Raw genomic sequence first — 12,355 nt, forward strand, 5'->3', positions numbered from 1 at the left:
GGAAGCCGCGCTCCCATTGGCTGCGCCCACCGCGCTGCCGCCGCCCCAGCCAATGGCGCGGCCGCTCCCGGGGCCGCCGCGGCCCCGCGCCCCGGGACGGCCGCGCCATGCGCCCGCCGCGCTCCGCCCGGCCCCGCGCCCGCCGAGCGCCGGGGGCACCGCGCCGCCCGCCTCTAATACCGAAAACAAAATGGAACCTCCCTGCTGATTGGCTGACGAGGGCTCCGGACCTTTAAATAAGCAAAGCTGCTCCCCCCATCTTCCATCACCCCTTCCTCTGCGTGTGTTGCCACCCCCCCCCCAACCAGCAACCCCCCGCACTCTCCGCCGCAGCAGCGCGGCGGGTCCGCGCTCCACCCGCCCCCGCGGTCGCCCGGGCTCGCCCAAGTCTTCCCCTAAAAAAAAAAAAAGAGAAAAAAAAGCGAAAAAAAAAAAAAAAAAAACCCAACTTGTCCCACCTATAGGTCCATCTTGTTTAGAAACAGTTTGCTCTAAGGTAAATGCAGCGGGCAGATTCCACTCGCCCCCCCGCATGCCGTTAACCCCGCGGCGGGGAGGGAAAAAAAACCCGCGCGTCCCGGTGGCGGCCCATGCGGCGGCGCTCGGCGGCGGCGGGGCGGCGGCGGGCGGCCGCGGGCCGGGGGCTGCGCGGCGCGGCCGCCGTGAATGTGCAGGCGGCGGAGCGCGGTTAGGCGTTCGCGGCGCTCGCAGCGGTGTATTGTGGGATCCCGGCCGCCGCCAGCAGCGAGCACACACACAATATGTGGTGGCTCGCGAAAACGGGAGGCAGGAGCCTGGCGGGCAGCCCGCGCCGGTAACCGGCCCCATGTGAGACGGGAGCTCGCCTTTCGCCGCCCGGAGACGATCGGCCGCCCAGCGCGATGTCTTTCCGAGAGACCAAGGCGGGGGAAAAAGCCAAGCACCCTGAAGATCATGGCAAAAAGCAGAGTTCAAGTGAGATTGGGTCTTTTTTTTTTTTTCTTCGTCTTCTTCGTTTTTTTTTTTTTTCCTCCTCCTCTCCTCCTCCTCTCTCTCTGCCTCTTGTCTGGTTGGGGTGGAGGGGGGGACCCGGTTGGCAATTCCCCCATTTTGGGGCTCGTTTCGCGGTGGATTTCCTCCCTGCCTGGGTGTGTAGATCGGGCGGCTCGTTAAAAAAAAAAAACAAACAAAAAAAAAAAAAAACAAAAACCCACACCGAAACGAAGATGTCTTTGTTGAATATTTTTTTTTAACTTTATGGTTTTTAGTGTGGTTTTTCTTTCTTTTCCCCTTCCCCCTTTCTCTCTTTCCCCCCCCCACCCCCCCCCACCGCGTTCAGGTTGGATCAACGGAATGGAGAACAGCACGCAAGCCAGCACTTCTGTCGAGAAAAGAAATCACCATTGGAGAAGTTACAAGTTGATTATTGACCCGGCTCTAAAAAAAGGACAGCACAAACTCTACCGTTACGATGGGCAACATTTCAGCATGCCTGTGAGTGGGGGGCTCCCGGGTTTCCCCCATTGTGTCGTGTCTCCCCCCGCCAGCCTCTGTCTTACCGGCGTTTTGGGGGCTGGGGGTCCCTCCGGGTCGTGGTAATCCTCGCCGTAGCGCATGTGTGTGGGAGGGGGGTCTGGGGGGGACACGCACAGACACCAAAGTTACAGCCACCTGACACTGTGTATTCAACTGTCAGGAGCCCAAACCTGCGGCTTTTTTCTGTGTTTCCAATCTGTGTGCATTTCCCAGCAGTATTGCAATTTGACACGTGTGTGTGTGTGCGCTTTCCCCTTCCCTTGAGACAGTCCGTGCTTCCTCGGGATTTATTTTTTCTTTTATTTTTGTCTTAAATTTCAAGTCTTGTTATTGCTGTTTCTATGTTTTCTCTCCTCCTCTTCCTCCTCCTCCTTCTCCCAGAACTCGGGGATCGCTCCTGTGGATTGTGTCAGGGATCCCAGAATAGGGCGAATATGGACCAAAACTAAGGAGTTGGAGCTGTCTGTCCCCAAATTCAAGGTACTGCCCTGACTTTTGGCTTTAGCTCTGGAAACTTGTTTATCTGGGAGTGAAGCCTGAGTTCCAAATAGTTTAATGGACCGTTTAAATGACAGTCATATTTATATTAACATTGTTATTTAGCAAACTGTTTAACAATAATCCTCTTCTATGAGGATAACAAGAAATCAATGCATCTGTCTAACGAGATCACTTGAAGGTTTTGGAGCTGGGGCTTCTGGGGCGGGGGGCAGTGGGGGGTGGGCTCTCTGCTGGCAGTACTGCTCAAAATGCATCTTTGTAGCCCAGAAAGGAGCCGGTTCCAATGAATGGCTGCAGCAGCAGAGCTTCTGCTCAGCTCCGAGGTTCACCCAGAGCCTTGGAGGTTTTTTGTCCCCCCCAAACTTTGCAGGATGGTTTAACCCCCTCCCTCCCGTGCCATCCTTAGGCCCCTCCCCCACACTCATTAACAATGCCGATTATTTTTATCGTTCCCCACCTTGTGCCCGTTTCCAGATTGATGAATTTTACGTGGGGCCAGTGCCTCCCAAGCAGGTCACCTTTGCCAAGCTGAACGACAACATCCGTGAAAACTTTTTGGCCGACATGTGCAAGAAATACGGCGAAGTGGAAGAGGTGGAGATTCTCTACAACCCCAAGAACAAGAAGCACCTGGGCATTGCCAAAGTCATCTTTGCCACTGTCAAGGGTGCCCGGGAGGCTGTGCAGCACCTTCACAATACTTCTGTCATGGGCAACATCATCCACGTGGAGCTGGATACAAAAGGTAAGGGGGCACATTTGGGCCTCACGCGTTTGGGGTTTGCAGAGCCCCTGCCGGTCCCACTCCCACCACGGGGGCTGTTGCATAGGGCAGGGACCTGGTGATTAAAAATATTAAGGAAGCCGGCAGCGGGTCTGGTTGTCTGGGGCCTGGGCGAGTCACGTGGAGCCAAATGTGTTGTCTGTTGCTAAGAGACAGCCCTGTAATTTGCAAAATGCTGCCATCCTGCCTGTCCCCTGCCTCTCCCCTGCCCGTCCCTGTCCCTGCTCGCTGCCCTCTCATGTCCCCCATCTCCCTGCCCTAGGCTGGTCCCTCTCAGCCACCTGCCAGGGCTGCTGGACCCGGTGGCACCTGCATTTTGCAAACTTGGGATTTTTGGGCAAGTCCTGGTGGTTCCTGGGACCCAAATCTGTGGATTCCGGTGGCAGCAGCGGGGCTGGGTGCTGTCCCCTGCGTGCCTGGCATTTCATTGATACTTAGAGCGGGCTGGGGGCTGGCACAGCAGAGTGCACACGCAGCACTTGTCAGTGTGTGCGAGTGTATAAGTGTGAGACCGGCTCTTAAAGCGACAGCAGCTCCCTGTGCTGGAGGAACCAGCTCCCAGCCCCACTCCTGAGCCCTCAGAAGCCAAATAAAGTTTCTGCATGTGTGAAAGCATTGCATTTGGTTTGTTCTCTCTCCTCCAAGTGTGCTAGTGAAAGGGCTTTACTAAAATCTGCCTGAATTTTAGAAAATGTCTAAGACTGAGGAGGTGTGGATCAGTTGCTGATTGTATTTCTACATTCTAAAGGTGGCATTTCTAGTTTAAGACTGGCTTGCTGCACGCTTTCTTGGGAAAAAGATATTGCTAACACCATTTTCTTAAAAATGCTGATATTTTTGTTCTGTATTTAAAGGTTTCAACAGTTTAGTGCACAACCAACACAGCAGTTGGTGTGCCACATGTGATAGAGTAGAACAGGATGTTTATTGACATTACTGACCACTGTTAGAAGAAAAATCACAGTAGCAGTAAAATATTTTCTATTGGGAGCTAGGCTTGACCTTACATGTGTATACTTTGAAATTCTAGTATCAATAATTTTTACAGACAGGCTCCTTCCCTTGCTTTGAAATTTGAAGGTAAAAATCACATTTAAGGACAAATTAACCATTTGCAGATTTAATAATATAAGCTAAAGCTGTTTTGTAAGTGATGGATGTCTTAATGACAATCATTTTAAACAAGCTGATTATACTGCCTTCCTTCTTGTTCTCCTCCGTTTATAAACTATGCTGCAAGTCTTGACCAGGCAGCTGGTCCAGAAAGTTTGTAGCACATCAGGGAAATGATGGGGGGGGTTTAGGCTTCTGTTTCCTGGGAGAAAATGCTGAAGTCAGTTTCAAATTGCATTGCTGTTTTGTTTGCCAGCTTTATGCTCCTAATGTATTTTTTTTCACACAGTTGCTTCTCTTTCATTCTAAAAGAGTAGGATTGTCAGTGTGCTATAATCTGTCAGAATCAAGTAAAAATGGTGTTCCTAAAATAGCATTAGCAGGTTAGGGCATACTTAAAATATATATGTATCCTTTTCACTGTTTCTTTCTAGTATTCTGCTCTGCAAGACAGTGAAAGGTTGGTTAAAAACTTTGTTTTCACAATGTAGCAAAATAAATATTAGGAGTAAAAGTGTCATTTTTATCTGTCTGGTGTGAGCACAGGCCTGGGAATCTGAAACTAATAAATCCAGTCTCCTCATCTGAGACAGGGTTGTTTAAAGAAACTTCTCTGCTCAGTTTATCCATCTACAGAGTGGACACAACTAGTAATTACCTGTCTTAGAGCAATAGCTAGGTATAATTTCACATTCATAAACCTCTTTGAAATTGTAACTTTTCCTGTGTTATGTTTGGGATCCAGGAAGAACTATGTAACAATGACTTTATATTTTTTTAAGAACAAGTGAAAATAAGCCTAACACTTCCATGTCTGTGGTATTGTAGTGTCATGTGTGGGTGGTGTGTGTTAATATTTCAAGCTTATCTTCAGACTCTTGCAGTGAAGAGATCTATGGCTTTGGTTGAACTTAAACAGTTTACATAGTTGAGGATGAGGCTCAGGACTTTGTGCAATGAGATTTGATACCCAAATAACTTCATCTGTAGCATTTGTGCAAGATAAATAAGTCTTTTTCAGGACAGAATTGTGCTAAGGGTTGCTTTGGTTTTGAATTGAACAGGGTGATTAACAGGGAGGTTGAGGTTTGATCCTGCAGGACTTTCTCATAAAAATGGTCCTGGTTTTGGGGAGGTATTGCTTGAATTAATTTTCTGGGCTCAGGTGCCTGGTCTGTCCATTTTTCTGTGTATTCTTTATCTCTCAGAGCAAAATTCAGACAGTTTCAGGGTCTGATTCTGTTGCCTTTGAAGCTGATGACAGATTTCTTGCAGACTGCAAAATAAGTAGGATTAAGTTTTTGTAGTAATGAAAAATTCAATATTAAGAAACTGGGTCTTTGTAGACTTTAGGCATGAAAAGGCTGAGGCTCAGTAATGCTATATGGGACAGTTTGCTTCTCTGGCTTTATTCTTCGAAGGATGCCACTGAGTTCTCCTTAAACCAGGGGGGAAAAAAAGGATTAATTGGTGTCTTTTTGGAAAGACAGCATTAACGGTTTTGTCCTCAGCATTCCCATGCATTGTGTTTGCATTAGTAACAGGCAGTTCTTATGAGCAAGGTGTGTAGGGAGAGCTTTCTGAAGTGGCTCTGGGTGTTGGCAGAGGCTTCTCCCTTGGGTGAGAGTGTCACTTCTCAAATCTGCAAGCTTTGCTTGGCACTTTGGAGAGGAGGGAAACGGCTGCGCTCCAGAAAGCATGGTAAGAAGCAGAGCTGCCAAGGAGGCTGAGAAGAGGAAAAAGGATTTAGAAACCTCCTTGTCTTGGCTGGAGAAGGGAGTGTCTGACTTCACTTGCCCAGCAGATTATTCTAAAATGATCCCTGCGAGCTCTGAGATGATAACTGCTCCTCTCTTGCATGGATGGAGTGGGCTGGGAGTGGTAGCAGGGTCATGTGAGTGTCAAGAATGTGTATTTTTACATGGATTGTGATAGTTCTTTCTAATCAACTCTTGCATTGTGGTCTGTGCAGGTGAAACCCGCATGAGATTCTATGAACTGCTGGTTAATGGTCTTTACACTCCTCAGACCCTCCCTGTAGGCACTGAACAGGACGTGTCCCCAACTGGGAATGAAGCTCTCCAGGTAAGTGTGCTTGGCTTTTCTTAAAGAAAAACTTCCTAGAAAATCTCAAACATTAACATTAGCATTTTAACGTTTTTAATTTATCTTTATTTGTGTCTTGCTGTAGTTCCAATGGATGCTATTAATTCACATTTAAATAGAACTTGCTCATAATTGCCATAACAAATGTACCTCTGAACATGGAGCACGTGGCTGATGTGTGCCTGCTTTGCACGGGAAATGCTTTTTGTCTTTCTGAGTGCAAAATGCCTACAGAACCAAAAGAACGTGCCCTATTAACAGCAGAAATTCCTGCAGTTAGGACTGGATCAGATCTGTCCCTGAGATGAGATTTTTCCCTTGAAGTCAGGGGAATGATTTACAGTGGTACATTTGGCCTGGCGTCTGCGGTGTGTAATCCTCAGCACGCACGGGCTTCAGCCTTGCTTAAAGGCTAAGAGGTGGAAGGTGTCTGAGCTTCAATAGTGGCATCAATTTTCCAGAATCTTAATTAGTTGCCGGAATCAGCTTTTAATAAAAGCAGTGGACAGAATTCCTGCGGGCTTCCAGGTGTCCCTTGATATTTAGGGCACAATTCTGTCCGTGGCTTTGCACGATTACCCGCTTCCCTGCAAACCCCACTGGGATGAGAGGGGCAGGGGGAAGGGAAGCCTGTTCGTGTGAAGTCATCAGCCTCTTTGGCTTGTCTAAATGTACTTTGGCTCCTCATTGTGACTTAAGAACTGATTTTAAGACATCAAATTTGAAAGAGATTCGTAAAAGATTTTTTTTCCTTCTCTCTACTCATACAACTTCTTAAAACATCATGATTTCATTAATTCTGTAATCAAGTGTTCTCAGGATAGGTAATAGCTGTACAGTGAACATGAAAATCCCATTGATCTGAAAAAAGGAAAAGTCTCCTCCCACCAAAGCACCCCAACAGCAGCAAGGCAAAACCCCAGTATCCTTTTAACAAAATCATAAAAGAGGTTGGTTCTTCCTTACCTCCCAGCAAGGTGCTTTTAAAGGCAGGAGGGAGACAGGTAATGATTTTGCTGGGACCCCTGCTATAAGTAGATCCTGACTGCTCATTTCTGCTACTTCCACATCTCAAATAAAAATGGGCAGATTTGTTCTTACTCTTTTTTTCAGGGTTAACAATTGATGGTATCACCCAAAGCAGTCCCTGCTGTAATTATCCTTAAGATTCTTTCTCTAGATATTGTGTTCATGTGTTATATTATTGTTCTAAATTTATTTTTTTCCCAATTACCATCAAAATTATGGCTTTGTGAGTAACTTTTAAACTGTTTGCATCATGGTTTTGACACTAGGATCTGCCAACAAACTTGTTTGCTGTTGTAGTTCAGTAAATTACTCCTGACATTTGCTCCTCCTCTCATGCAGAGCAGCAAAGATCTGACAGTTCTGCAATCCCTGCCTCCAGGCCATACACAAACCCCACTGAAAAACACTCCGCAGCACATCTATACTAAAGGTGCAGCAGTGTGGATGTTGTTAAGAACCAGCCACGTGCTTCCTGCTTGTTTCTGTGGGTTTTAGGACAGTTGAGGAAGAAACTTTCTTGATGTCTTTCTGGTCATGGTGTCCAGGGGGTCAAACTGAGAGCAAGTCCACACTACTGAGTTGGTGAGACGTGTGAACATAGCAGGCAGGTGAGAGTTCAGCTTGAGTTTGATGGTGCTGGCATGTTATAAGCAGGTCACTTTACACGTCTCTGCCTACCTGTGCTTAAGAGGTCTCACCAGTTGACTATCCTGGTGTGCTTTTAGGCAGCTGGAGCTCAGTCCATCCTCTCTTGCTACCAGGAGGATTCTCACTGAGCACCTGCTTTGCATTATGGAAAATTGATTCTGGAGCTGATGATAAGTGTGGCACTGTTATGACTCAGCAGAGTCTGAGCTGGAGCAGGGCTGCTCCTAGAAACCCCCTGAACGCGCCTGTGAAGTGAGTTGCAGAGCAGTAGGTTTGTAGCTCTGTAGGTTTGTAGGGTTTCAGTTTCAAATGCCATAATCAGTAGCACTCTGAGCTGTTGACTTTGTGAAAAGCTTTAAAATGGTGTTTTGCTGCCAGTTGAGAAATTTTTGTACTTTTTGTACGTGTAGCCTTCTCCCTTGTTACAGATGAGTGGTAGGGAGGATGGTGGGCCAGCTCTGCTGCATAGATTTGGCTGCAGGCTGGCAGTTCACTCATTTGTATGTTTTGGTTTGTTCACCAAAAAAAAAGATAAATTGACAGCTTCACATCGCAGACTTTTCTTATTTTCTTCCATGTTAGCAGTTTAGACAAGCATTACATAGTTGCTATTTAGCTGGAACTCTTCCAGCTAAAAGTGGTGTGGAAGTCCGCCTGTTCACCTGATGCTCTTGGGGGTAGTTTACAAGGGAAACTTGTATCTGCTTTCTTCTTCCTCCCCTTGCAGACAAGTTACTCTTTGCCTGACTTTTTCTTTTAAATCAAAGAAGACTGTTAGCAATGGATAATGGTTTGTGTTTTCAGGGATGCTGTAACCTATTTTTTTTTTTTTTTTTTTGCCATGGAAATCAGCACAAACTCTCCGGTGCTCAACTCCTCTGAAATCCAAACAGATTAGACAAATATCGTTATAGAAGTGTGTGTTTAGGTGCTTTTCTCTCTTGTGTTGTTACAGTTGACAGACTCCCTGAAGCGCCTGAAGGACAGTTCCCTTTCTTCCGCGGGATCCTCCGTTACCCCAAACAGCAGCACGCCCTTTTCCCATGACACAGCCTATTCCAGCTGCCGGCAAGACACCCCAAACTCCTACAGCCAATTCACCCCACAGTCCCAAGGAACACCCCACACCCCGCGCCTGGGGACGCCGTTCTCCCAGGATTCCACCTACTCCAGCCGACAGACGACGCCTGTGTACCATTTTGGGCAGGACAGTGGGTACAAACCCAGGAGGCACGAGACGAAATTTACGGATGCGTACAACCGTCGCCCGGGACACCACTACATGCACAACTCGGCAGGGGTGTTCCGAGGCACCGAGCATCAGTTTAGTACATTCAAATCCCATCAGCAGGAGCCAGTTCAGTTCTCTCACACTCCTCCCCTGAGCCACTCTAGTTCTTCGAGCTATAAATCTGCCTTCTCCCCCTATCAAGCACCAGCTGTTTTTCCCCAATCCGACGAGCAGCCGTTTCCCCAAACTTCCAGGGAGACAGAGTACCGGAGACCTGCACCGCCTCCCACCGAGATGGTTGTGGAAAGCAGCGCTGCCCCAAGCATCGATTTTGTCCCAGTGAAGGAGAAACCAGAGGAGCCTCCGCCCTTGCCCGACTCGAACTCTGTTCCTGAACCGAGCACAGCGTCCTTCTCTCAGACTCCAGAGAGGAGCGAGACCCCTGGCACCCCCACCATGGAGACTGAGATGCAGCATAACAGTTTAGACTCAAGGATTGAGATGCTCTTAAAAGAGCAGAGAACAAAATTACCCTTTCTTAATGAGCATGACTCAGATAATGAGATCCGAATGGAAGGTAGCCCTATTTCCTCCTCTTCTTCCCAGCTCTCCCCCATCCCAACATACGGTTCGAACTCTCAGCCTGGTTTCAGGGGTCAGACGCCTTCCTCGCGCCCTTCCAGCACAGGCTTGGAGGACATCAGCCCCACACCCTTACCTGACTCTGATGATGATGAGCCCATCCCTGGGACAGCTTCTCTGAGTCAGAATTCCCGAGGGGCATCAGAGGCCAGCATGACTCCCATTGATCAGCTGAGCAGGACCTCCAAAATTGAGACCTCGGAGGCTAAAGAAATGGTGCCTGGTGACCAGACTCCAACATCAGAAAAAATGGATGAGGTAAGTGAGCTGAAATTGAGTTATGAAGCTTTGCATGTGTCCCCAGAGCTGGACGGGGTGGGGAATTGCACTTGTCTTTGTGTCGTCAGAGCGTGGGGTTTCTGGTGGCTTTTCCTTTTACTTGAGCCAGCTGGAAATGAGTTAGATGTGACACAAAGTAATGGTCTCAATCAATTTGCAGTCTCCAGCTTTCTTTATTTATAATACCAGCCTGCTGCAATTTATAGCTTCAGGAGAACTCAAGGACTGCACAAGCCACCAAAGTTTGGCCAGTGCTCAGGCTGTGTGAATGTCCTGAGTGTTGACAGACACTTAAGCCACTAGAGGAGTTAATGGAGCACTTTCTGCCATTGCTGTGGTCCCTGAGCAGGGGTGTGTATGCAGACACACACTTGCTTAACGGGGCTTTCATGTTGCACCGAAGTATTGAGTGTATAGGGTGTTTGAAAGCTCTCCAGCAATTCCTGCCATCTGGTACCAACGGGAGACAGTTGCTGGGTTTTAATACTCACTTTTATCGGGGGGGAGGGAGTGTTTGAAAGGGGGAGGTAGTTGACTTGTGGGGGATGTGCTCCACTGAGTCTTCCAATAATAGAATGGAGCATGTTGCCTCTGCCGGGGCATTTGTGGCTGAAGGGGGAGAGAGAGCTGAACAGTGTGGAGTGGTGCCAGCAGACAGGAATTATGTTGCATAGTGTGTCTGTTTGGGAGGTCTGTTGCAACAAATGTGAGTATCACTGCAGTGGATGTGTTGGTCCTATTGTGCTGTGTCAAGAAACAGTCAAAATACAGATCTTTGCAAATGCCAGACCTTTCTCCTCAATGTTTGTAATGGTCATGCAAGCAGATGAAACTGCTGTCCCTGGTGTGCAAGAATGCTGCAGTCAAGAGGGCTGGTCTTGTGTAAATGTCCCGAGTATGGTAGATCAATTTAATTTACTCATGAAAGTTTATTGGGGTTAGGCTGGCAGAATGGGTTTCCCTCCAGTGGTTTGCAGTTGAGAAGTTTTCACCAGAGAAGTGTCTGCATTTTGGGAGAGGAGGAGCTGCTCCCGTAGCCATGGGCTTTGCAGGATGCTTCACTGGAGGGAAAGCTCTGCAGCAGTAACACAGTGCAAGTCTGGGTGCTAAATAGTGAAAACAATGTGACTGTGCTGGATATTTTGTTTTTTTCCTGCATGCCTTTCCAAACCTGCTTGTCCTTGCAGTTGCCAGTTTAGCATTTGAAACAGTTCAGCTGCTTGAGTTCTCATTCATCATCCAGGCTGGCCCAGGCTCCCCTCTTGGGAGGCAAGTCCCTGGCTGGTGGGGCCTGATGATGTGTTAATTAGGAATGGAGTTTTGATTCCTTAAGCTCCGGTCTGGCAGGCTTAAGAGGGGACACTGTTAGTTTGACTAAAAACCAGTGAGGAAGACATCCCTCATCTCCTTGCATTTCTGGGTTTGTATCTGCTGTCCTTGCATTCATGCAGGTGGGGTGTAGCCAATTCTGAGTGTGTTTAGGAAGATGGGTAGGTGCCAGCATGGTGTGTGGGGTCAGGCACTTCCATAGCTGACACGGGGTTTGGAGGACTGGCTGGGATGTGATATTGTAGCTTGTGATATGGGGCAGCAGCGTGCTGATGTTGAAGCCCATGTTAAATCTCTTTTTTCCCCTTAATGAGCTGCTGGTGTCAGAAGTTCACATCAATGGTTCTGTAATACAAAATTATGTAAGTGCCTCAACCCTCTGCAGATGTCAGAAGGGTGGTAGTAGGGTCTCCATGCAGGTCATTTCTGCTTTATTTGTCTCCTTCCCCCAAAAAAGTTGATGTTTGTTGTTGGAGCTGTTTATTCAAACTTCCTCTTGGTTACAAATTGCATTAAGCTATTCTGACATGTTTGAAAAGTTGCCTGTGCCTTTCATTGCTCCTTGTGATGCAGAAAAAACGATCTCCATGTGTTTTTGCTTCCTTTCCCCACCCTTCTCCCCACACAGTTTTTTGCTTTAGAAAAAGGCTCTTCTGGCTTCCCTTTCTTTTGCTGAAGGAGCAGAGCTGAACAGTGACTTAACATAGGCTGAAATTTGAGCTGCAGCTTTCCAACTGAGTTAGAGAGGGGCATTGAGTCTGTGTAAGGGCTGGAAAGCTGAACCTCCAGCTTCAGCCTATTGTGATACCACTATTCTACTCCAGTCCTTCAGAGAATCCTCCAGCGAAACAGAGGGAAGGCAGACACAAATATTTCTTGTGACTGTGTGGCTTGGGGAGCAGAGCAGGAGTGATATCATAGTGTAGGGAGGCTCATTAAGTATCATAAGGAAGCAATAAAGGGCAGAGAGTTTGAACTTATTTACTTAATATTTGGCCCTTCAAGGGTCAGAGCAGCCCCAGGCCAGCTCTCTTTGGGTGGGTGCTCTAGCTGGGAAAATCACAGGATTCATGAGGATGCCAGCAAAGTCACAAGGAAGTTTTTCCTGAGGTGATCAGTGCTTCTGAAGGACCTCCTCCTGTTTCCCATCAAAACAAGCACGACTTTTGTCAATGATT

The 12,355-nt window shown here is 47.7% G+C and overlaps 1 protein-coding gene across 2 annotated transcripts in view; it reads left to right on the forward strand.

Moving 5' to 3' along the window:
* The first annotated feature begins 715 nt into the window (after positions 1-715).
* Positions 716-12,355, forward strand: part of SETD1B (SET domain containing 1B, histone lysine methyltransferase) — a 48,224-nt gene continuing 36,584 nt past the window's right edge. For both annotated transcript variants that reach the window (XM_053993768.1, XM_053993769.1), the window contains exons 1-6: positions 716-954; positions 1,319-1,473; positions 1,897-1,995; positions 2,491-2,761; positions 5,886-5,998; positions 8,652-9,827. In XM_053993768.1, coding sequence (XP_053849743.1) covers positions 882-954; positions 1,319-1,473; positions 1,897-1,995; positions 2,491-2,761; positions 5,886-5,998; positions 8,652-9,827 — 1,887 coding nt within the window. In that variant the 5' untranslated portion in view covers positions 716-881. The remainder of the gene's footprint in view (positions 955-1,318; positions 1,474-1,896; positions 1,996-2,490; positions 2,762-5,885; positions 5,999-8,651; positions 9,828-12,355) is intronic.

This window comes from Vidua macroura, chromosome 18 (assembly GCF_024509145.1).
Source record: "Vidua macroura isolate BioBank_ID:100142 chromosome 18, ASM2450914v1, whole genome shotgun sequence".
Lineage (NCBI taxonomy): Eukaryota > Metazoa > Chordata > Aves > Passeriformes > Viduidae > Vidua > Vidua macroura.